General features: G+C 43.6%; 1 protein-coding gene across 2 annotated transcripts in view; it reads right to left on the bottom strand.

Moving 5' to 3' along the window:
- LOC108928205 (syntaxin-1A) overlaps positions 1–26,348 on the bottom strand; it is a 79,440-nt gene that overhangs the window by 38,202 nt on the left and 14,890 nt on the right. For both annotated transcript variants that reach the window (XM_018742032.2, XM_018742031.2), the window contains exons 2-3: positions 23,945–24,022; positions 19,400–19,499 (exon numbers count right to left, since the gene is read on the bottom strand). In XM_018742032.2, the coding sequence (XP_018597548.1) occupies positions 19,400–19,499; positions 23,945–24,022 (178 nt within the window). The remainder of the gene's footprint in view (positions 1–19,399; positions 19,500–23,944; positions 24,023–26,348) is intronic.

Here is a 26,348-nt window from a genome sequence, read left to right as displayed (position 1 = left end):
TTTTTGCATTTAGTGTGGCTATAGAGAGGTGGGCAAGGCAGAAGGCCAAGGGGGGGGCCTCAGGAGGACTGTTCTTGTGAGCCACCTCAGAAGGAAGGTGATGTGCTGAGGGACCCTCAGCCTCATAGAGTGGTGTGCACTGATTTTTATGATGATAACCAGCTGAGGTCCCGAAAGTGCTGCAAACGTTGCCTTCGCTACCGAGGGTCTGCTACGCCGCTCCTGTTTTTCATACCCAGCAAACACAATGTCAAGAGAAAAATCTAATCACATTTAAGAAACAGGTGTACATAAAATACAAAAATAAGAGCCTTCATGTTATGATGACTAAAGCTTTAGTGCAGCATGTCTTATTTTTCATTAACTTCTGCTTCTGTAAACCACAGGTCAATATCTGTGGCTTACAGAAACATTTTAATTATACGAAAAGGTTATGACACACAGCTCTTACATCACCTGGGGAAGTACACAGAAGATGACCGGGTCTGTTTTACCCTTAGGAACCATCCCATCGCTCCACACTAGGATGACTCAATTTCTCTGCTTTATCCCAGGACATGCTGATGTCACACAGAGGTTGAGCCTCTGGACCAAAGTGGAAGGCCACAAAACAACAATGTAAGACTCCCCCTGGCAAAGTGCCTTTGCTTGACCAGCTGTGCCAGAAATTTAGCTCTGAAAATGTGTTTCATAGCACAAGTCTCCCGTAAGCCCTGTAAGTCACCATGAAAAAATAAACAATTAAGCGTCCTCCTACTACAGGGCATAAAGAGAAAAAGGCATCCACACAGCGCTTCATTTTCAGAGCTGAAGGTTATACAATGAGCATGAGATCATAATAAGAGGCAACGCCCAGTCACAGTTGTTGGGACCACCTGGTGCGAGTGGGCCGAGTTGAACAATTCAGGTGACCCATTTCCTCCCATTGCTGTGATGCAGACAGGCAGCTCCTTGCCATCAAATCTCTGCTCCCAGTCTCCCAGCAGCACACCCACCCCCTGCCACGCTGCTATGGTAATTTCACTCTATGTTTTCCATATCTCTTTGAGCACTGGGAGACTCTTTCCCCTCTTCTCATCCATCTGAAATGTAGCTCAAAGTATACCCGGTGTCTATATTTGAAATATTGGAAGTCCCGCGCTGGGGCTTTTTCTTTTGTGGAGAACTGTGGATCTCCTTATCAGGTTTTGGGCAATTTGAGTAGGAAGTGAGCTGTAGACTGAAGATTACACCTTGTTCATAACATAGCACTGACACAGAGGGTTGTGCTTCTGCAATACAAAAGAGTATGAAAAATGTGAGGAGATAACACAGACTGGCTTCCCTCTCAGCAGGACATACTTCCACGGTGACCTTGCTCTCAACCACGTCTCCGAGCTCCACCATGCTGAGAACATGCGGTCTTTTCACAAAAGGCCCAGCTCTCCCTGTTCGGTGCGGGATACGAAAGCAATGAACACAGGAGCAGAAACACGTCCTACAAGACGACACTGTCTGATCTAAACAGTAGATACATTAAAGTACACATCTTTGCTTGGAGGCTCTGGATGTCCATTATAGAGGATACGTTTCAGTGTCATTGTGCCCTTTCCATGTTACCTTAGGCCAGTGGTTCCCAGAACCAAGGTTATGACTCAAATCAGGGTCTCGAGGGTATTCCACAGTGGACTGGACTATCTCAAAAAAAGTTTTAGTTCTATAAAGGGATTACGTCACTGACACAATATGAGATTACTGAAACAGTAATTAAAATAAAAGAGTTGCGGATAATATAGGATGCACAGAGTTAATTGTTTTGCCCATCACCACGGCCACCAACAATAGTGTGCCGGAGATTTCTATGCCATGGTATTATCTGTATTTTGTGCCACATGGAGCCTAATTTGATTGCGGACGTCTCAATGTCATTTTGCCGGGTGCTGTTCGACTGGCACTTCCTCCTCTTGCCTTGGGGGTTCATCTCAGTCCCTGCCTGGTTATGTTACTCATCGGCTTTTGGAGTACTTGCCCAATCCGACCCTATATTCTTCTCTTGATCTCTTCTTCTACAGGTAGAACCCTGGGTATAAAAGGAGCAGGATTGGGCATGTGGCTAGCACTCCCACCCAGTAACATCTTGTCCTGTGTACCTTGAATGAATGTAGGAGCTTACCGACAAAATAAAGCGGGAATCTGTGTGTCAAAAAGTCAAATTTCAATAGTTTTTTTTTTTTTTTTTTGTTTCATCCCATTAAAAACTCTTTGAAAGGATTGGCTATTAAGATAGCATGTACCAGGAGAGTCACCAGGCCACCAAGACTGTTTTCATCAAAAAGGTTTGGGAACCACTTTTAGGCCAAAGAGCCATGAAAGAAGGGCAGCCCAGCAATCCAGTGCAATCCTTGTTAAACTGTCCTTTTCCCTGGAGCCCATTGAGGCTGCATTTACATATGTTAACAAGCACTCCGAATGAGCAAATTCCACAGCTATAAAGGTCAAGAAGTGACAGCAAATAATTTTCTTTTGAGCCCAACACCATTTCCATCAGCTGTACTGAAGGACTGGAATGGGTGAAAAGGGATTTTATGCAAATCATTCTAGGGATTTGCTAACATATAAATGAACAAAACTCCCATTAGTTGAAACTTTGCGCTGGCTTGTTAACGTCAAATGACATTCATTACATCGACTTCACATTTCTACATGCCGGTTCTTTCATTCATCGTAATGTACACACCTTACAATTATTATCCAGAGATAAAGCTGGGTAAATTACATGTCACAGTGGATGAAGGAAACCGCTAACGAATTTACACTTTTTTTTTTTTTTTTAAACTGCTATAAATGTACTGGTTGTCAGACACTGCACGAGAGCCACAGCACTTATTTTCCATTCTCTCTATGAAAAATGAACTCCGAGCCTCCCCAATATGCCCAGCCCAGGTTTGAGTGCCGTCCTCTTCAGAACCGTACCGTGTCACGGCAGCCAGCGGTGGGAAGGGCGCTCGGCGAACACAAAACAGCCCGTGTTCTGCCGAGTGGCTCAGATAAACGGGTGCTTTCCACGTCATTGCTCACAGTAACGCCGAGGGTCAGACGGGAACGTCTAGAGGGCTGTAGCGCAGTTGGTCAAACAGCACTGTCCTCCAAGCACATGATGCTGCTGAAGACACAGGGCAGCAGGGGGTGTAGTGATTGGAGTTGCCGTATTACACTCGAAGGACCCAAACTTGATTCCTGCCTCCTGGGGTAGTACCTTAGAGCAAGGGACCTAACTTAAAAATTGACGTTTAAAAAATAAAAAATAAAAAAACAGCCATATAAATGGGTAAACTATTGCAAACACTGTACAATTCTTCAGAGAAAAGTATCAGTTTAAAAAAATAAATAAATAAATAAATAAATAAATAAATAAATAAATAAATAAAGATGATGCCTTCAGCCTGTAAAGAGAAGTGGAGCAGGTGGCTGAAAGCATGCAGCAGTGGCGATGTGTACCTGTGTCAAGTGTTCCTGTGCTTGAAGTGGCGTCATACTCGGGGGTGCATAAGCATTGTGTAATGGGGAAGAGCTAAAACTGAAATAAGAATGTTTTCAAAGAAAAGAGCTGAAGGGTTTTACAGTCCATTACTACGTGACACGTACCTGGTCCAGGTAAAGAGTCCCCCAACGTACGCAATCCCTTCATTTACAAAGGCAGAGCAGTCTTCTAAAATCATTCATGCCACTGAAAGAGCTAAAGGATGGGAGATCAGATGATGCCCACCTCCAGCAAACGTGTCTCTTATAGCCCCACACACATTGTCTGAACCGTATCCCCCATTCGGGGTCGCGGGGAGCTGAAGCCTAACCTGGCAACACAGCGCAAGGCCGGAGGGGGAGGGGAGACACCCAGGACGGGACGCCAGTCCATCGCAAGGTACCCCAAGCGGGACTCAAACCCCAGACCCACTGGAGAGCAGGACCCGGTGTCCAACCCACTGCACCCCCTTATAGCCCCCTCCTCCCCTATCACACGCACAACCATAAAGATACCACATTAGCTGCTGACTCACCCTTGTTTTAAGTTGATAACATACCGATAAAGTATGAAAGAGAGAATTAGTGTAATATCATGATTTAATGAGGTTTGAACGTACGGTCCTCACATCCATAAACAGATAACTGTAAGAGGAGTTACAAATCCAATCATTGTCCTCTTAAAGTGCCCTGTGACTGACTCGCCTCACTGCCCTCACGATTTCATTTGCACACAGACTTGTATTGCAAAGTAAGCCTGGAAAAGTTGAGTGCGCACACACACACACACACACACACACACACACACAGTCTAAGAACAAGTAAACCCTGAAAAAAAGCAATATGAAAAATTATCCCAAAAGGAGCAGTTCAATACATATGGATTTAAAAAGCACGAGAAACACCTGCAAAAACAAAAATCTGTTTGAGGCACACAAGAGTTTTTCTATGCAATGTTGGTAAATATTTAGCTGTTATACAGTGTAATAAAAACTGCTAGAAGCAATGTTCTAGCAATAGTGGAGATGCAAAAATGTAAAAGCTGATAAGCTTTACAATAACTTACGCCAATAATTGCAGTCTACAAGAATAAGTGATTTTTATATTTATTTAGCAGACGCTCTTCTCCAAAGCAACTTCCAATGAACTCTATGTAGTGTCATGAGCCCACACACCTTATTCACCGCAGTGACTTACACTGCTACATACACTATTTACACTAGGTCACTCATCCATACATCAGTGGAACACACACTCTGTGTGAACCTGAACAGCATGTCTTTGGAGAGTGGGAGGAAACCAGAGCACCCGGAGGAAACCCACAAAGACACGGGGAGAGCATGCAAACTCCACATAGACTGAGTGGGGATCGAACCCACGTCCTCTTGCACCACCCAGGTGCTGTTAGACAGCAGCAGCGCTAAACACTGTGCCACCGTACCGCCCGTGGGTTTTGGACAACGGACTTTTTAATCCACTCTTTAAAAATGTCAGAATACCTGAACACTACACAACTTCCCATGAAGATTTAATCACGTTTAGCTAACGGGAGGCAAGTGACCACAAAAGATGTTTAACAGCCTCATAATTTACTTATGAAACCGAGTGCACCGCATGCATGTGTGTTTACATGGTGTTGCAGAGACAAGGGAAAGTACACCAGAAGCGTCTGATACTAATAAAAGGAACTTCCAAAGCTCTGGGGTGAAGTAACTAGCATTGCATGGTGCAACACAGTGCAACGCGGTACCAGACGCCTCCGACGACGTGCTTCCATAGTGGAACTGGGCTGTTGAACGCATGCTGTGAAGCAGTACCGAGATCGCTCGTGCGCCAGTACCCGCTTCTGCTTCCTCGAACCCTCCTTCCACATTACGAACTTGACGAGGATACATCTCAACAGCAGACGAAACGCAACGAGACCCTCTGGGCCGTCGCATCCCAAAGTTTTGGCCTTTGTTTAAGGGCCAAGTTATAGATTCTTCCACCACGCCGACCATGAACTGCTCAACAAAATTAGAGACGGCACCAAATTAAGCAACGCAGCTTCCGTGATGATGATCATAATGAAGACGCACCGAGCAGCCCTAAAGCTTTTTCCATCAGTACACCTTCTCCGTTAAAAAGAACAGTCTTTTTATAATTCCCCTTTACCAAACTGCACTTATTTCCTTAGCTGTCAAGATCTTGTCAAGTCCTACACAAAAACATTTACAACATCTCACTATTTAAGGACAAAAACTGAAAATACAATTTAAACTGTAAACGAAAATGGAAAACATACAGCAAAAATGAGGAAAACTGGGGGAAAAAAAATGAATAAAAAAATAATTGGACGAAAAGAACTTGGCAACAACAGCGACTGCACCCAGGTGATTAGCATATTAAAGGCGGCCTTCAAGCAAACATCCTCACGTCACGCTGCTTTCTCCACTTCTTTCCGCTTGCCTCTGCTCTCTAGGACAACATTATTCTTCTCTTTTATTGCTCACTTGTCAGAGCTCCCTTTCCCTAATTATACAACTTTGCGTTTCTGATCTTTGTTCATTCAAGAACCAAGAGACTACAAGGTATTAACTCTACAGTGAGCAAAAAAACGTGCAGATTCAGAAAAACAAAGAATGCAGATATTTTCATTCTCATTAGCTGTTCAGACCAAGACTTGAGGTTATATGTGAACCACTCCAGAGCTGTGATGGTTTACACTGAAATTCCAAATGCTGTAAATCTCATTTTGATGTAGACATCTCTTGATTTATGGAAACAGACCGTTCTTCAACCGCTTACGTAAGTCAAAAGTTACATATGTCAGATTCCCCTTCCTACCCCACCCTAACCCTAGGCATTTGTATTTGCATACATATAATTCTCTAGTAAATGTCAGACATATTAAAAGTCTGTCATATTATTATTGTTTTCATGCTAGCTGTTCCTTTCACGTGCTCCTTTATACGTGCAGCATCCTTCACTATCGTATTTATAGTCGATATGGCAAAACCGGGTTCCCGTGCTATAGATGATCATCTTTGCCCACCTTCACACTTCCTTATTATTTTCAATTTCATCTCCAAATCGATTGCTGTACGCTTGCGAGAAGGTTCTCGTTTTCCTTCCTTGTTTACCACCAGGCATTGTGAATAATGAAATGGGTTTAAAAAAATAAAAAGGGGGGGTGGGGGAATAAAGCACTACGCTAAGGAGAGGAGATGTGTTCACGGCTCAAAACGTGGGAACTGGGGAGATGCAGCTTCTTTCCTTGCCTGGCTTAACGTATTTGACGTTTTGCGCAAAATAAAAGCACTATCTGCAAATAACGTGTACGTAGGGAATTTTTTACGTAAATCCAGATTTTCATTAGTCAAATTTATACAAGTAGAGGGGTGTCTGTACTTCATGATTTTCATGTAATTCATGCAGTATTCAATAAAAGGGCACCCTAGCAGCCTCTCCTGGGCTGTGTTCGGTCGTGGGTACGAATCTGACTCAGTCTGTGTGCTGTTTCAATGTGTCACAGTGCAAATATGTGCTTCAAGCAAACTGGCAACCATAAACTGTCCTGTATATATATATATATATATATATATATATATATATATATATATATATATATATATATATATATATATATATATATATGTGTGTGTGTGTAAGACAGAATGACAATGTGTACATTCAGGGTATACCCTACCTTGTGTCCTGTGCTTCTGAGAAACGCTTGAGATGACAACATTAGACAATGAACAAGAGGATGCCGATAATGGATGGATGGGAGAGATGAATGCATTGAATTAAGTTTCAGCAATATAATTTACTAAACACCTTTGAATACTGAAAAAGTATACAGTATATTGTACATCTGACAACTACTGAATTCAGACTGCTAAATTGGTACACTGATATAATAGCAAAAATATACCCTTGTTTATTTCCGCAGGGGTGCTCTTACCTGACATTTTCATGCCTCATAAAAACACAACTGGGGAAAAAAAAATAATTCAATTCAGGTCTCTAATGGGAAACTGTACACTGTGCTGGCAGGAAATGGTAAGTGCCGCAGCTATAGAGCCGCTTCCCACTTTGCTCTCATTGAGAGCTCACTAAAGGCCATGGTCATCATCTCAACTCAGCAGCCAAGACCACAACTTATTTTTCCTTTCTTATAGCATTTGATCTTTTCTTTTTCTCACCATCAGTTCTTCTATTTCAAAGACACACATTAATTCCCACTGCACATGATATATCTTTCCTTGGTAGGTTAGCTTTATACTAAGACTTGCCCAGAGAACTGGTAGAGCTTAACTAAACATACTGAGAAGCAGACTGACTGCAAACACTGATCGTCCAATATACAGCATACAAAATGTCCTAACAAAAATCAATCAGTGCAATACCTTTGTGTCAGAGGCAGATGGTACCAATGGCTGATATTTACAGGGCATATCAATATGCTTACAAAACGGAATTTCAACTTTCAACTTCTCTCACAAGCACACAGAAAAAAAAATATTTCTAATTGTCCTCATAGATGAACTGCAGACAACTGAACATAAGTGATAAAATATACAAAACTGTCACTGGCAGACATAGCTAATGAGATGTAATAAAAATGCAGCTAATATCGTTATACATCAATGACATCATAAAGATAGATAGGATGATACTTTATGAATCCCAACTGGGAAATTCGTACATAGCAGCTTAACACGTGACATGTGATAGATGGAAAAGAACTTCAGTAATTATTATAAGTTAGTAGTGGAAGGGAGGGATGATGAGATCTTTCCCATGTTGAAAAAACCCATCTTAACAGCAGCAAGGCATGTGGTGTGTGTAGCTGTCACCTCAGGAGCGGAGTCCTACGGGAAGGTCACGCCGCTTCTCCACCGACCTGGTGTACCATTTCAGCACCGAGGTCTCTTTGGGTCAGCAGTTATGAGAAACTGCTTGGCTTTCTCCGTGGGCCGAGCGTTATAAAGACATCCAGACCTGCACAGGACTAGGGCTTCAGATCAAACAAAGGCCTGACTGCAAAAAACATAGCATGCAGTTCTAAAGGCCATCTGAAGGATGGAGGATGCAGGGCGCTTGCATCTGTACTTTTGATTCGCAGGCGTGTGACATTTGATCGTGAGCCCAAGAACTCATTTAGCCCAATGTGTCAGAGCACGGCTGGTTGCAATACCCAGCTGGTGCGTGCCTACACAATGAAGGGAGAAAGGGAAGGCTTTGGATACTGAGGTATGTGAAACTGTGGTCATTCTCAGTAGCTAATCCATGGAAGAAGAGAAGCAGCAGAAACATTGCAAAAACTGGAACCTATCACCTCCACTTTTCAGCCCATTGTTGCCCTCAGTGTTTGGCAATCCCATATGGGGTTGAACTATACTTTGAACTATTACCACCCATTCACCTTTCGTCTCTAGGTCCCAAGCAGAAAAACTTCCCAACCCATATTATAGCAGGACCAAATTCAAGACCAACCTCATCTGACTGCAACTTTAGGATGAAATTATTCTCATCTATAACTAGGCCTTTTGGGACTAGTTGACTTCATGCTTATGTCAGACCAGCCTATGTGGTATAAATGAAATTCTTGGAGATATTTATGGCAATAGTTGTACTGAAGTCAGTGTAACAAGATGCTCTTTTCCCTACACCCTATCAATGTTATGATTTCGTTACTGTAATACAGTAGACACACGATGCCTTGAAGAAAGGTATGGCCTAAATAGTTTAATTGTTATAGTAATTACCTGAACAAGAAACGGAATTTAGTTCATTTTAGGTCGGTAACTGGAAATGTCTGGGCATGTTGCAATATGATTCAGTGTTGGAGTCAAATGGACGGACGAGTTTTTATAACACTGGCCACAAACAAGGCAAGATGTTCAAACATTTATCAACACAATGAAGAAAATGTTTAGCATAATGACCCTTGGGCACAAGAAGGTTCGAGCTACACCCCACGGTCAAACACCTCACAGAGCACCATGGCCACTGGACCCTTCTCAAAGGAGACTAAGGGCTCCATTTATTTCTGGTTCCATTGAGACTGTGTTTCTCCAGATTCAATACAAGAACTCGGAAGTAGCATCTACATTCCCAAACAGTCCTAAAAGTCAACTCTCGGGTCAAAAACATCTTCGTCTTGCTCGGATCAGATGTCTTTGATCAGATGTTGTCCCAAACAGAAAACTTTAACACATTCATCTTAAAGGTCCTACACTGCATGACATCAAGAGAAAAAGGCAAGGGATGGCATTGAGCTGGAATAAACATTTATCAAAATTTACTAGTTATTTCAGCTCATATAGCCCTTATGCAGCTGTTATGTGCACCTTATGTACACCATTTAAAAAGAAAAGTTGCGTGACTAATTCTGACTAGGCACATATTTATAAAAGCAGTGTAAATCGTTTAATTATACACCTATACTCATTACTGATGGTCCACATCATACCTTGTGTGGTGTACCGTGACCACGGTGACCTGGTACCCATAAGTAGACGCTGTGTTCAGTCGACAATAAGAGAGGAATGGGGGGGAAAATGAGTGCTCTGTTTTTTTTCTAAGGGGGGACATGAACTTCCTCGCTACATTCGGACAATGAAGCTCATTATTTAAAATTAATACATCAGTATGGGCGATAAGGGCACGTAGCTTACAAAGTGAAACCGCCAGAAGATGGACAAAGGTGGAATGCGATATGAAACATGAGCCACTAGGTCTAGGTGCCGAGTGCCAACAGAAGACACATGTCGATGCCATACTTCCACTTACACTAAAGCAAACTGATGGAAGACTACCTAGATACCGTGGTGACATACGTTTTAATCTGATCAGCTTGGCAAACCGTCAGCAGCAATAAGGTGTGTGTGATTACCATTGATGAACGGCATTTAAATAAATCATGGTTCATTACAACCACACATACCAATTTCAAACTAAATCACACTCATTTTCATGCTTTATGAAAGAATGTAATAGAAATATTAATAGCAGCTATGAAATATTAATTCTGTCACAGGAAGGCATGACACGGAGTGCATCGCAGAAGCAGCTTTTGAGTAGCCTAACAGCTACGAAAGACACTCCAAGACTGCTGTAAGCCGGCTGTTGGAGGATGGAACACAAGCGAGGTCACACACCGTTTGAAGAGGGCAGATATTTCTCTGTACATCACACGCAGAAACCGATAATGGCCTCAATATGCTGCACGAATGTACCATCCAAGGCTCTGCTTACACAGGCAAAGACCCCATAACCAGGTTAGGCAGAACATAACCATTAACAGCCACATTATACCATGAAGAGCTGTTTTGTGCTTTTACTATCTTTTAAAACAGGTGTAGGGGGGTGGGGTGGCACAGTGAGTTGGACCAGGTCCTGCTCTCCGGTGAGTGTGGGGTTCGAGTCCCGCTTGGGGTGCCTTGCGACGGACTGGCGTCCCATCCTGGGTGTTTCCCCTCCCCCTCCGGCCTTCCGCCCTGTGTTGCCAGGTTAGGCTCCGGCTCCCAGCTGCATGGACTGTACTAATCACGCCCGTGTTATGTTGCACTGGCCCTATTCCTTGTGGAGTTCCTTACCTCCAACACAGGCAATTCCTCAGGTTAAGGGGTGAGTAAAGCTTTCCATATGGCATTTACCTAAACTCACAGGGATCCCTCAGAGGATGTGACTACACAGGGTATAAGAATATCCTTATACCTCTCTGAGTTGTACCGAACACAGTGGCAGCAATCTGCTGCCACCTTTATGCAACACACCTGTTGTGTACACACACACACACACACACACACACACAGCCTGAAACCACTTGTCCTGAGCGGGTCCCAGCAAGCCGAAGCGTAACCTAGCAACACAGGACGCAAGGCACCCCAGGGGGACGCACCCAGGACGGGACGCCTGTCCGTCGCAAGGCACCCCAAGGGGGACTCGAACCCCAGACCCACCGGAGAGCAGGCACAGGTCAAACACACTGTGCCACTGCACCCCCCCAATGGCAAAGTATCTCATCTCAGTTGTTTGCACTAGGACATACAGTAACATAGGTATAAGTCGCGATGTAAATAGTACGTGTGTAAAAATGCAAGGGTTAAAAAATTTTTTGAGAACGTGGAAGACGCATAACTCCCCATCAGAAGCACACCTGTAAGAAAGGTGTGAAGGAGCCAAACCACTGCAGGCCCAGTTGTTCCCTCAATATGGGACTCTCACAGCTGCGAATGTGCGAAGGGAATCATTACACTACAGGTGCACGAAGGCTGACAGGTGTGAGCAACAACTCGCTCAGCTGGCTGAACTTGAAAAGCACAGCGCTCGCACCTTTGAAAAAGGAAGAAATAAATTTTTTTTTTTTTTTTTTAAAAAAAAACAAAGCATGCACAAAACAACAGCTGTACATATGTGCATGGAGGGGGGAAAAAAAAGGAGCCAATCGGAGTGTATCAGGAAGCGGTTCGAGGACCTGACCTTTGTCAGCCTGTCCCCACCCCAGCTTCTGTTGTGCCGTGGCTTCTGGAACAATCACTCTGTTTAATTCCCCGGCTCCCCCCGCCACCTGCCAGCCCCCTCCCCCTTTATTAGGGTATTGTGACAGGCTCCATAAAGCGTGGAGCGCCGGCTTCCTGGTTAATGAGTGATGAAAGAGCAGCAGTATGCCTTTCTGTCTGTCAGCGGAGCGCAGCCGGCTGACACTAATTCCTCTCCGTCGAGCCACGGGCGGCTCACTCGCTCCCTTCCATTGTGAAGGTGAATGACGGAAATTTCTTGAATGGCTCGCCCAAAATGAGCCCACCTGAAAAGAACGGACCCCGTGCGGACCACCCCCTCACACTCCGCCGCTGCCAATTCCCTCTAATGAAGCATAAAACTACGGGTCCGTTTCAGCTCCGTGGGTGAGCAATCAAGGCCATCACCTGTATTACACGAAGCACTGAAGAATAAAGAAGGAACCGAGCTACGCAGTTTAATATCCAAGTTGAAATATTATACGGCGTACTAGGGATTTCAAAACCATACCGTAATCTTCGGAGGGTAATACTTTGTTCTCTGAAAATGAATAATATTTTGATCAAAGGGTCAAAATGCTTGATGTAAAAACACTACTATCGTTTCCTCCGATCCTGCTGCTCATCGGTATATTCAGAATTTTAGATCAGCAGCTTCAGAGGAGACAAAGTAGACTGCCATGGAGAAGATGGAAGCAGAGGCAGTAGGAGTGGTCAGCAATGAATTAATAACAAATCACTTGATGCCATCATGATGCCATCATGGGGGGCCTTCAGCTTTTTCTTTCTCTGCAGGTCTCCAAGCCTTGAGTACCTCATATGAAACAGCAAAGATGACTTTCTTTCAGTCAGTGAATCGCGTTGCAGAGTAGTAGCCTTATCTCATCTTTACACAATTACTCAAGTCATACTCAAGTCACACATGTAACTTTCAACATGTTTTTGTGTCATAGACTGTTTTGCATGATGGGATACTACAAGCTCCTGAAGTGCAAGCAAATTAATTCCAGACAAGATCATTACACATACAGCCTCAGCAGTCTTGACACCAAATGACAGCAACAGTACCATAAGTGGTTCCGCCAAGATCCTTCTGACTCCACCCCTTTAGCGGTCTTGGCAAGAGGTATCCAAACTGGGATTAGACCCATTAAAGCAATGGATACCAAACCAATGTTTGTGACCCAAATAAGGATAAGCAGGTCTCAAGGGACAGGATCAGGGAAAGAAATAGTAGGGTTATAAGGTGACTACTTCGCTGGCCAAGCAAAAAGGACTATTAAAGCACAAATTGCAGTGCGCTCTGTCCATTAAAAAAAAACCAAACTCGGAGAGCTCACGTGCAAAATAAAGCTGCACCACGGTAGTCGCCGAGAACATCTTTGATCGTGTAATGAACTCATTTCCTTCCAAATTTGTTTTCTATTCCATCCAGTTAAACGCCTTTGAGCTCACTGGCTCACGATACCATAAAAAAAAAAAAAAAATTTTGCAAAAAGTTTGATTTTGCTATCTATTTTCTTACTAAACCAGGACCTGAATTCTTTCTTAAAGTTATGGAACATGGCCTGTTCACTCTGAAATATTTGGCAAGGAAACGTATTTCACAGTTACGGCTCACACCTGAAGTTCCCTCTGTGAATGGTCATATGTGGAGTGTTTAACTTTTCTTCACTAAGAAAAGTAAAATGAACATTTTATCAGAATGACAATTCAGACAAATCCTGGACTGTCTTGACATATTTCTGAAAGTTCTTAAATAGTACTATGTGACCATATGTGTGAACCTTTAGGCCTTTTGCGCTTGTTGCATCTGTGTGGCTATATCTGCAAAATCTCAGTGATGTGTTTGGGAACCCCGTCTTTACAGTACCAAAGGCTCATCGGCAGTGGCGTCACTAAGGTTGGCGTCATCCAACCTTAACCCCGAACCCCGGACCTCCTCTCGTACCAGACCAGACAGAATCCTTAGTAATGTTTTTTGTACTAATGTTACTCGTAAATCGTAGTACAACTAGCAAAATTAAAATTACACTTTTAAATTACAATATCATACACACATCCTAAATGTGGTTAAAGTGAAAATTCGGTAAGAAAACAGCATCTGAAGAAAAACGTTTAAAAACTACGTCAAAATTGTTTAACGTTATTGATATAGGTTCAGAAATACTAATTACCACAATACTGTAGCTAAAACACCAGAAAACGTGACGAATTCAGCGACTATAAAAACAGCAGCAGCGGCGACGAAAACAAGAGCGCGAGCTTGTAGCGCGCGGAGACGAAACCACATGATTCGACACGTCGCTGTAATTGGGTAATAACGAGAGCTCTCAACGGAGCGTGTCGGAAGGTTCAAAAAGGAAATTAGCATAGAGCTTTCGGCTTATAGCTATATTGATACATGTCAGGAGGGCTTAGGAAAAATGTTTTTGTTCTTACAACTAACTACATAGATATTTTTATTTAAAAAAAAAAAAAAAAAAAAAAAAAAAAAAAAACATTTCTGCTGAAACACTGCACAAAAATTTTAGAGAGAGTCATTTTGGTGTCACCCCTTCTGATGGTGTCACACGGTGCGGTCCGCACCCCCTGCACCCCCCAGCGACTCCACTCCTGATTGGAAGAATAGTGTGTTGGGATGAGGAGGTTGTGTAGGTGTTAGCTGCCAGAGAGGGTGGCCTGCCCTTACGGCGCCATTCAATAGACTGTCTGCTACGCATCTCCTGCCATAGTCACGGGTGTCGGCAGAATTAAACAGGACCTCTTAATTCCGCTTACGTCGAATCGGCTCGAAAAGCAACTCAAATTCCAGGGCAGCCCCAGCACTCACCCCCACACAAAGCCGACAAATGTCACGCCAGGAACGAAGGTAAAACGGGCCTGTTCGGAGTGTCAAAGCGCATCCCACATGGAGCCTTTCAAACACCCACAGAGAGAGCATCTACCTCCCTGCCTGCAGAATTCGCTCAGGCAGCGCAGCACCACCTCCATTTGTTGTGCAACAAACTGTTACAAAAACAAAGATGGCATAGTTTAAACCATCTGCAAGAAACATTCATTATAGCCTAGATATGTTTTAATTAGCCATTTACAGACAATCTTCATATGTTCTTAGAGGCATGTTCCATCAACCATTTTAGAAATCTTGACCAGACTGGATATGAAACACTCGCCTCTTTTGTTATTATTATTATTATCAGCAGCAATCAACGTTCGGACAAGTAAATATAGACGTGTTAGGGGGTGGCAGGAGAAAGGGCCCAGGCATTTTTTCGGCTGGGGTGTGTGGGAGGCAGAAGAGTAATTGGAAAACGTGGGGGAGAGAGAGAGAGAGAGAGAGAGAGAGAAAAAAAAAAAAAAAAAAATCACAGCCACACACACACACACACACACACGGAGGACACAGAAGAGAGGAGGGACGGGGGATGGGCACGCTCCTACCAAATGTAATATGATTATAAAACTTGTTAACTGCAAACCATGGAGGGGGGGGGGGGGTGTTACCACTCAGAAAATTATGTTTTAATAACCAATGCTAAATAAGGCCCTGGCAGAGTGCATGTTGTAAGTGAGACGTTGTAAAGGCTCACTGGTGTTGGCTTCCTCACGATACTATCGTTTTCAACTGAAGGGTCATGGACCACGCAAAGTCAGCAGGTCCGAGACCTCCAACGGATCTAGGGGGATGGAGTTAGTGTTTCGCTGTTACAAATGACACCTCATTTACGGTAGGCTCACACCGAGGATCTCGGCCTACTTTTGCCGAACCACACACGGCGCCGCTGCCCATCAGTCCAGCCCAGCTGGAAGTAGGATTGATGTTCAAATAAAATATCGCCCCCCCCTTGCTGTCATTCCAGTGCTCCATTTTATGGATAATAGCCTCGATTTATGTTAGTGCCATAACAAAAGCTGGGAGCTTGGACTGAGTGATCCCTGAGGACAGCAATGGATTGAAAAAAGGAGAATGGTAGGGTCTTACTCGTACCTCTAAGGGAGCGTACCTGCCCGCCTCCTGCTAGAAACCGGTAGCACACTTTTCATCTCAGTAATACATCTGTTGGCCATTCCAATCCCACTGTACACAGAGGATGGATTTCCTGCACCCCAGGGATGCCTTGGACAATAAGCTAACAATAACAAGCATATTCCAGCTTCAAATAAGGTGTCATCCAGTGTGGTAACTTATGGTGTCACCCCCCAAGACCTCTTTTTATTCTTGCAATTACAGACTATTGGGTGGGAAGCCAAAATGTGCCTATACTGCAAAACCATAGCAAAGTTATATAAAGCAAAAACAATGTTTTTTTTCCCTGTATAGTGATAAACTAAAAACATTTAACTATTCTTAAAATGGATATCAGCACTTACAGTGCAGTAATATACAAGGCTCAGTCCGAAAGTATCCTCAGTAACTTCAGCTCAATTACATAAGGACTATTGCAGATACTTTTGGATTTACCCTTACAGAACTGACTGATATCCAAAAGAGAGAGACCCAAAATTGCAAGGATATACTGTATACTTCAGTTAGCGAACCCTAATCAAAATGTCCTTCAGCATTTAAGGCTGATTCATCATGAGGTGTTCATAGATACCTACAAGCAACCTAGCTTGCCAGTGTTGTTACAGGGCAAGATTTTGGTAAACTAAATGAGGTTACGAGATGCTTGCTTCAGCTCAAGCGGCTTTCTTTTCGTCCGTCATCCTCCTTCTTGACATCTCATTAGCTTTTGATAGTTAGCTACTCTCTATTCCTCTCATCTCATTGAAGCTGAAGAGCAGACAGTATACAAGAGTGACTTAAAATTCTGCCTTTTTACAGGATTTTCTGCATCTAATGGGACAGGTCTATGCCCTTTCCTCACAAACTCCACTGGTGTGCCTCAGGGATTGGTGCCGAGACCTCTTCTATTCGCATTTTATATTTCTCCCTGAGGTTCATTTATAGCTTCTCATTACCAATTCAAACAATCCTGTTTATCCAGTTAGTTTCCTTTCTTCACTCCTTATGTTTCAGAGTTGCTCAACCTTCTCCTTCTGGATAAATGACCAAGCCCTTACACTCATACTTCCAAAATATGATATCCTGTACACCCCCTTCTGGTTTTCCTTAAAGATTTTTTTTTGATCAATGGCTCGTTTCTCCAAATAACCTTACCATGCCCTTTGACGACTATCCTGCACACATCGTCACTGTCACTTCTGTTGCAAGAAACGTCTATGAAACCCAACACTTTCTCACCAGGTTTCATCCACTGAACTTCTTGTTCAGACTGTTGTACTCTCTAGGCTTGAATATTAAACAACCCACTGGCAGAGTGCAACGCATCTGCTCTCTCTCCACCGGTTACCTTTTTTTTTTCCAGGATCCATTTCAAGACATTAAAATTACTGGTCCTGATCTTTCTTTATTGCTCTGCTCGTCACTTCTAGTCTCCCATCTCTTCCTACTGTTAAAAATCTTCTCTACCCCAGGCTATCTACTCTCTCACTATCTACTCTGAAAACCTCATTGCAACTCACCAAGCTGTGGATGAGTTTCCACTCAACAATAGGTCTGCTCCCAGTCTCCTGACTTTCAGGTGCCACTTGAAGGCATTTCACTTCAACTGACATCTTTAGACAGCTTAACATGAGCACTGCTCTGACACACAGATTTTTCTTGTGAGTAGACTGGTTTTTAATAGGTTGATTGCACTAGTAACCTTTTTTTATTTGTTTTTTCGGTTTTTGTTTTTATTTGGTTAATAGGTTGACTGGTGCACTGTACATTGGTATTGTGACTGACACATTGTAGTCTCACTAACACTGTTTTTTTTCTTGATTTGTAAGACATATTGAATAAAGGCATCAGCAAAAAATATAAAGCATCTCTGAGACAAAGGCATCAAACTATACAGATAAAATTTATTAACCCATCTAATCTAGGCTTTATTTAATCAGTTATATTCATAACTTTGGATTACTGTAAAAAGAATCCTACTTAGTACTAAACACACAACACTAATAATTAGCAGGTCACCACCAAGCTCAAATCTTCTTCGTATTTTTGTACATCGTTAATTAATGCATTTGTCATTCTGCCATTATAACAGCACTTAAATATAAAGTTTATGGTCAGGTGAGTGGTGACAAACTTGGGTTAAAATCAATATCTACCTTTACAAATGTTATTTTTTTGCAATCACTCATTCACTCTCTCTCACACACACACACACTAAAACATGCATGAATTAAAAAACTACCAGAACTGGCCATAAGTCTGCTACAGAATCTGCTCAACTTGCTAATCTTCTACTGTAGACGGTAATCTCAACAAACAGTCTGAATTAAGCCAAAATTACCCCAAAAGATGTATAGTTTATATTTAACTCTGAATACTAATTGGCAATGGTTGGAAAAGCAGTCAACCTATAGAGAAAAAGACAACTAGTCTTAACAAAATTTTAAGAATCATAAGCAAATTATAGATTTATTGAACTAGCCACCCAGAAGCATAAGCCTTGAATAAAGCTTCCCCATAAATCATTTTACATAGATGTGTCAGTAATGCAGTTTCTATCCATAACCCTGATACTGATAATGGCCAACAGTAAGAATTCCTCAGAAAGTAATGCTTTTAAATGATTCTCCCAAATCTCTTTTCAAGATGCAATAAAACAGCAAGATGGAGCAAAGGACCAAATGTGATCCTGAACAAGGGGGACAGTGGCAGACAGGTTCAGCTGCCCTTGGATGAGGGTGACAATGGGGCAAATTGCTTCGCCTACAGAAAAATGAGTGCCTGGATCAATAAGCAACTGTCCGGTAAAAGAGTGCAAGGGTGAATCATTGCCCCTTTGTAACCTTTATGTGCCTCTGATTAATGTTGCTTATTGCCTAAGCCTTGCAGACAGGCTTCAACAAGCCTCCGAGACAGGTAATTGGTGACCATCAACTTTACCCTGCATTTTGCACACAATCTCCTCTAATAGTGCAGATCTTAGTTATCGCATGCCAAGCATGGGAGAAAATAGCTTCCAAGATCGAGGTCTTTTTAGACAGATACCACTGCATTTTAGCACCAGATAAAGATTGTCAGTCAACACTCACGTCTATGTCCACAAAAGTGGTAGAAAGTCTGCTAAGGCTCACTGATGAGGGCCGAATATACAGTTAGTGCAATATGATTGTGTCAATAAGTTGGACAGTTCAAGCACGTGCCTACTGAGTGACACAATCTCCCACCATTAGGAACAAGCGACTGGCAAGCACTCTTTAGAGCGGACGGATTCTGGGACTTGTGAGCCAGCCTTTGCTCTGAAGGATTTTAGAAGTAACTGAACCACTTTGCACACAGAGCACAAAGTGAGAAGAACATCCGCACAAAAAATGTAGGATCTTACTTTCATCAGGATTGGGTGCGGCGAGGATGGCACTGTGCTTCCTCTTCACATCCTCCACCTTCTCGGAGAGGGCCTCGATGTACCCCCGGATCTCCTCCACCTACAAGAAAGTGAGAAGCTATCACAAAGAAGAAAAGTGAACGGACAGGGGTCACCCATAGGCCATAGGTGTATTCTGCTCAGCGGTATCTGATAATTGTCCAAATAGGAGGTGCAGTCTTCAATTTGCTGGAATTACAGCCATGTACATCAAGTCCTATTTCAATGTACATGACTTGGTTTGCATTTCTCTTTCAAATGCTGGTAGTGATACGTTGGATGGATGATGGAAGGATCCCGAAAGACATCCTGTATGGGGAACTGGCCTCTGGTGTACGACCAACCGGACGGCCTCATTTGCGCTTCAAGGATGTGTGCAAAAAGGATTTGAGAGAGCTTGACATTAATGTGAATGGCTGGGAGGAGCTGGCAACTGATCGTTGCAGCTGGAGGCGGGAACTTCATCAAGGTCTGGGACGTGGCGAACAAAAGCTGCGACTACAGGCTGAGGAGAGGCGAAGACGCAGGAAGGTCAGGCTTCAAGTGGAACATATGAACAGCACCCAGCACATCTGTTGCAACTGCGGCAAGGATTGTCATTCTCGTTTGGGCCTTCACAGTCATGGCCGGCTATGCAAACCACCGTGAAGTGGACAAAACCAAGGCGCAATTCCATGGTCTTTCTAGACTGATGGATGCCGGTGATTGATGATGATACGTTGGTTCTCACGCAAAAGTGGTGTTTCAGCAAAGAGCAGCTTGCTGTTTTGGCATTCATGTGGCTGATGCCTCAGACACTGTCACAATCCATTAAAAAGGTGACTTGGTGACCTATCGAGAAAGATATGGACAGCTCTACAGCACAAGCGCAGCTCATTACGACCTCGATGAAAACAACAAAGAAAGCCAAAAAGGCTGGGATAAACGGGGGGGGGGGGGGGGAATAAAAAGATAAAAATCCACTAACACGGAATGTGGGAGCTGCGTGGGTTAGTCTCGCTTGCCAACAGAAACCTGATACACAATACAGGATAAGAGAGAGGTTATAGATTCATGCTCTTTTGAAGGTTTTCCGAAGGCAGCATGTTTTGAGACAACTGATGTCTGCACGTGACAGTGCAAAAGAAGGAAAAAAAAAAAAAAAAAACTATCAAGAAACACGAGATGCACCGTTACAAAACGGCACGCAATTTAAGTGTGCGTTTTTCCCTCGCAATCTTGCCCATAAGGACTGCCAATCACGTCTTCCAGCCTACCATCTTAATCACTCATCACGTCCTCAGTTGTCTCCTGATTGGATCCAAATTCCTCTCATAAAGTCATAACTGGCTCTTCTCCAATCACCTCGTTATTGTATGACAGCGCTGCTTTTCCAGCACTCAGGTTTCAGCATCTTGATGAACGATATAAGCTGATATAAACAGAGCCCTTTGGAACCGCAGCAGGGGTCACTTAAGGGAGCCAGGTTGGAGGGCGAACCTTCAGGGATGCTAAGGGGAAGAACTCGGATGGATGCAATGCTAAGGTGGTGAGGATGGAGATGACCGACGCATTTTTCAGTTCTGTGTGGTGTTGTCTCTTTTTCTACCCCCATCTCTCGATCTGTATACCCAGCTGCTGTGACCTGCACAGAACTGCACTCCCACACAGCAGAGTCTCATCTGAATTCCTGGCACATCTATGGGGTGTAAGTTTCAAGGCTCCTTAGCCACCCTGTCCTTCTAGCTACTGACCCCCTTGCATCCCACCCTGTCATGTCTAATACGTCGGGGCTCTGAAGCACTGCCAAGCCTGGGCACCTGGAAGGAAAAACACCTGTTTGAGTCCAGCTCACAGCGTGCAAAACCCCATTCCTTCTCCAGTCCACAAATAGGATGCTTGCGACAGAACATCCACATCACATATACCGTATAGCCCCCTGTACTCTTCGCATACATTAAATTACTTGAGCCCATGAATGTAATGATCTGCATTGTCAATGAATGTGTAAAGCACGCAATTAAAGCAAAGACGGGAGAGCTCTCTAATCTTTATTTTAGTTTTATATATTGATTCTTCTTCTGAGGGCATCTCCTGTTTTTCCAATATGTGGAAAACATGCAGACATAAATCAATAACACCGCTAAAACTCCACTTATTTCACTTCATAAATAAAACGAATGAAAAACGTTTGATTTCATGACTTCAAACAACAGATTAACAGCATTACTTTTAGAAAATTGCAGTGGAACTTAAAAAGAAGCAAAATCATAATAGGCAATGGGTAAATAGTCTAAATATTAATGGAAACAAAAATCGAAAACGTGACAAATACATTTGAGAATAAAAAGTACACGGTCTATGCTTACCCAATACGTCAGGGTTACCTGACTATTTTTCAACGTGACATCACATGAAGGAAGGTTACTTGGCCATAATCAGGTTGAGGGTAGGGTTTTGTCATACCCGTTACTTATTAAATCAGAGCACTGCTCTGCTTCATCACATCCACGCATGTCCCCGAGTCCCTTACTGTCATTAATACATGTGAGCAAACATTTTCCATTCCACTTCGTTATTAATTTAGACTTACAATGCGTGCAACTGTTTGTCCGTCAGAACAACGGTGATACTGCAGCTGTCCAGGGGATGGCCAGGGTTTGCCGCAGGATATGAGCTAATACCATCCTGAATAACAACATTACGATCTCTGCTAGCCGGTTCGCCTGCTGTGAGCTACAAAACACTCTTAATAAGAGTTCACTTCGATTTGTGTCTCCACTTGTTCTAGCCTGTTGGAACTCAAAGGGGTTTCTGGGAGGTAGTACTCACCATTCATTGTGATGTTCAGCTGGAAGTGAGAACCCCCACCCCCCGTATCAAGCCTTTCCACTTACAGCAACATGGAAGCGGCAGAGTCGCATGCCTGATGTGTGAACCTTAGCATCTACACACGCTTTTACCTATGTGTCTCAGCATAAGCGAACACATGCATGTGCGTGAATTCGAAAGGCTGCAAAGATGTGTATCTTGAGATGAGCCTGGGTAAGACTGTGGCCAGACAGGGAAACTAGGATCACAGGGAGCAAGTGGGATAATGCAAGATGCAGCAGAGACGATGAAGTGGCGAGTACATGCGTTGTCCACGGTGATGCTTCCTTAAAGTCCAGCCTCACACTGCCCACCATATCAGCTCACTGGAATGAGTGAGAGTCTCCTTTCTGGGACAGCAATTTGTCATAATGAGGTGCTTCCATTAGAGTAGATCTAGAGGAATGGTAATATGAATATCTAAAGAAACCAACAAGGGTGGAGGGAATGAAAGGACAAGACATTGAACCAGATGTGGGTCACTGGATACATTTAAACTGTATTCATATAGGTAAGGTGGGACTACAGAACCAGTGCTGAACTGGGATGCTGAATGTAAAACTGGGCTTTCAGTTTATTACTGACTCACACAGCAGACCCATTTGAAGACCAGACTGCAGATCAACAACAGAATTTCAAAGCAAGCCACATGGGGCAGCTGATAGCATACTTGTAAGGTTACCGGTTTGAATCCCACCTCCGGCTATAGTACCCTTGAGTGAGGTGATGATGATGATTTAACCGTTCAGTCGAGGCTGACTTTCGGTCACTTTATGGATCATCATTCTCCATGCTTTACGATTTTTGACCACGTCTTAATTCTTTCAAGGGCGTATTTGTGTCGGCCTTAACGGTGTCCAGCCAACGTGTTCTTGGACGTCCTCTTCTTCTCATCCCACTGACTATGCCAAGCATTAATGTTGTTTCCAAGGAATTAGCTTGCATGATATGACCGAAGTATAGGAGCCGCTGCTTGGTGATTTTGCCCTCCAGCGACATCTTTATTTTGACTCGCTCTAGGATTGTCTTGTTTGTGACCTTGGATGTCCATGGCATGCGCAGCATTCGCCTCCAACACCATAGTTCGAAAGCGTCGATTTTCCTTCTGTCCGCCGTCTCGAGCGTCTAGGCCATACCTCAACTGGGTACATTCCGCAACCCCGTTCACACAGCAATGTCTCCTGCCATATGTGTGTCAGAAGGAACCGCCTGCTGCACGGTTGTGGCTGCTGGCACCACAGCCGCTCCATTTAAACCCACAAGGACATGAAGCTTTTGGAAAAATCTGTCCACGCAGCCATATCTTGGATGTACACATTCGTCCTCAAAGAAATTGTGGTTTGCCCACAACAGTCCTTTACACAAGGTCATCGCTTACTGAAAGGCAGAAAAAAAAATAACGAAGATAAGGATGACCTAGCAAAGTACTTCCTCCTGCCATCTTTCACGGGAGCCCGGAGGCTGATGGTTCTCACACACGGTTAACCTACAGCTTTCACAAGCAATTTCTACAGTAAATAGGAGCACAGCAGCAGGGATCATTGAGGCCTTCTGAGACTCTAGAGGAGGAGGGAGGATTTCAGGATGCATGTAAAACAACGACAACACAGCCACGGTACAAGGTGGCCTGAGCAAACTCACAGAAGACAGCTTTACCTGCTCAAAGAACTCATCCATGAAGCGATCCTTCTCCAAGCTGACAGCCACTTCATCATCTTCATCACTTTCCTTTCCCTGGGGGAGAAAGAAACATTCAGAATTGAACATCCAGCTATGACAACAAATCAACAAGCCTCAAGCCACAGACCAGGCACTCTTTAATAGAAGCAGAATCACAGGGTGTCCACATAAGGCCTCTAGATTATCGTTATGAGGGAAGAATGAAGCCATTGACAGTCATGAATGGACAGCGGAGGCCAACAGCCTTTACAGAGAAACAACAGACTTTACATAAAGAGCACCGCAAAAACCTACAGCTATTATAAAGGCACTTAGGTCGAACGCTCACGTCTGCTCTATAGAGCCTCTCAAGCACGAGAAACACATGGCCAGAGCCTTCTCTTTCTGTCAACTGCTTAGCACAACCGCTAATTATGAATTATGACCCCGCTGTTCTAATTGTTCATTAAAGAGCGTAGCAGAAAAGTCTGCTGGGTCTAAATGGAATTGTGAGCAGCGCTGACTTGTTTTATAGCAAAGTCTTCAGCGAGAGTTTCAAGATGAACAAACTTCACGCAGCCATACAGCACGTGTGTGCGTGGAAGCGGCAGACCCAGCGACAACTCACGTGGTTTTCTAGGCAAGAGAGGAAGAGAAGTGATTCGCTGTTGCCATCTTCCATGCGTTTATGAAGGGTACAAACATGCAAACTCTGCACACCCTGAGCTGGACTCGAACCCATGCTCAGCAAGCAGTTCGTGAGCTGTGATGCGTCTCCGCATCATTAGACAGCTGCGCTCACAGAGCGCACACACCGTGTCAAAAGCTCTCGAACAGCAAAACAACATCTGAGTCATTAATCCCCAGTCGCCCCCCACAATGATTGCCCAACAACTACTTACCTCCACAGCGGCAGTGCTGCTTCAATATAGTTTTAGCAGTTTTTGTCAGTTTCAGCAAGAAAATGTAAGAAAACATGTTCCTAGAGGTTTATTTTTACATTTTTTTCCCAGAGATGCTTTGACAAAACAGGCGTTATAGCAGTAGGGATTAAAGCAGATCGCAAAGAAGGGTGTTCGTTTTTAAAAGGCGTTACAGCAAAAGCTCTGATACCGGAAGGGCGGAGAGCAGGGTACCCCTTTCCAGCACCTGTTAAAGTCATCTGCATCCTGGAATAATATCACTGTAAAGTCATCCTTAAGGGCTCTAAGGGGTGGCGTCCTGACACCTCGCATAGTGTGTGTGGATCTCTATGTTCTCCTTCTGCAGACTTCATAAGCATATTCATAACCACTCCAGAGAAGATCCCAGAGGTAGGAACCGGTGTCATTCACTTATCCAACCTGCACTACTCGGTCACTGTCTCCCGATCTGACCCTCATACCAAATGTCCTATTTTAATCAAGACCCTCAGGAAGTCTAACTGTGGTAAAGTCATGTCTACCGGTATTTGTGGAATCAAGGCACAGGTGTTTCTGAGAAATAACCACAACCCTGCTGATCTCTCTTGTTCTTTGCTTCATTAATCAACTGAGTCACTTGACCAGCATATTTCAAGCACCATGGTATCCTTGAGATTCTTTCTTTCTGCACCAAAATATCACTATATTCATTTTCAAGTCTGTCGGCATTTGTAGCTCAATTAAGGCTCCAGTTCCTGATTTCTGGCGCATTTACATATTTTTCTCCTTTGAGCAGATAAACTCCCATCACACTTCTTGCACCAGATGTCATCCAGCGAACCCAAAGAGTTTTTTTACTTCCTGCTCTCTGACACTTTGTTCCCTTCTCCTGCGCCGCTCTGTCCGCTGCAGGGATATGAGTTTTTTTTCCTAGAATGGACCCCAACCAGTGGTCATTGCTGTTCTTTACCTGTTACTTGCTTCCCTAAACTGTTGTCATAATGCTTTGAGCTCTTGCTTTATGCTCTGGGTCCTCAAAGCTTCCTTTCTGTATATCGCAAGTTGACTTCCCTTTCCTTCATGTTGAACCTCTCTGCCTCCGAACTATGAGTGATGATACCTGTACATGGAGATGCATGCTGCACCAGCAAGCATTTCATCTTAGCGTGGTGGACCTTCAGTCATTAACGGTTCTTGTTGACCATGCCACAAACTCATTCCACATTTGATGTTAGTGCAGAGTCACGTACCTCTAAGTCACTCATTCAAATTAATACTGGTGATGATCTGTAGTGCAGATGACATCATTGTTCACCTAGGAACCTCTACTTTACCATGGTTCCGCCACCATCCCCATTATAATTCTGCTGCAAAACCTTAGTTTTTTTTTTTTTTAAACTGAGGTTGATTACTTTGCAGACAACAGTCAGTTCAATGCAGAGTAGTCAGCGCTCCCCACTCAACGCATCAGAGCGGGCACTTCAGCAAGAACCTTTCAA

Source organism: Scleropages formosus, chromosome 25 (genome assembly GCF_900964775.1).
Source record: "Scleropages formosus chromosome 25, fSclFor1.1, whole genome shotgun sequence".
Taxonomy (NCBI): Eukaryota; Metazoa; Chordata; class Actinopteri; order Osteoglossiformes; family Osteoglossidae; genus Scleropages; species Scleropages formosus.
This window is presented reverse-complemented; position numbering and strand designations above follow the sequence as displayed.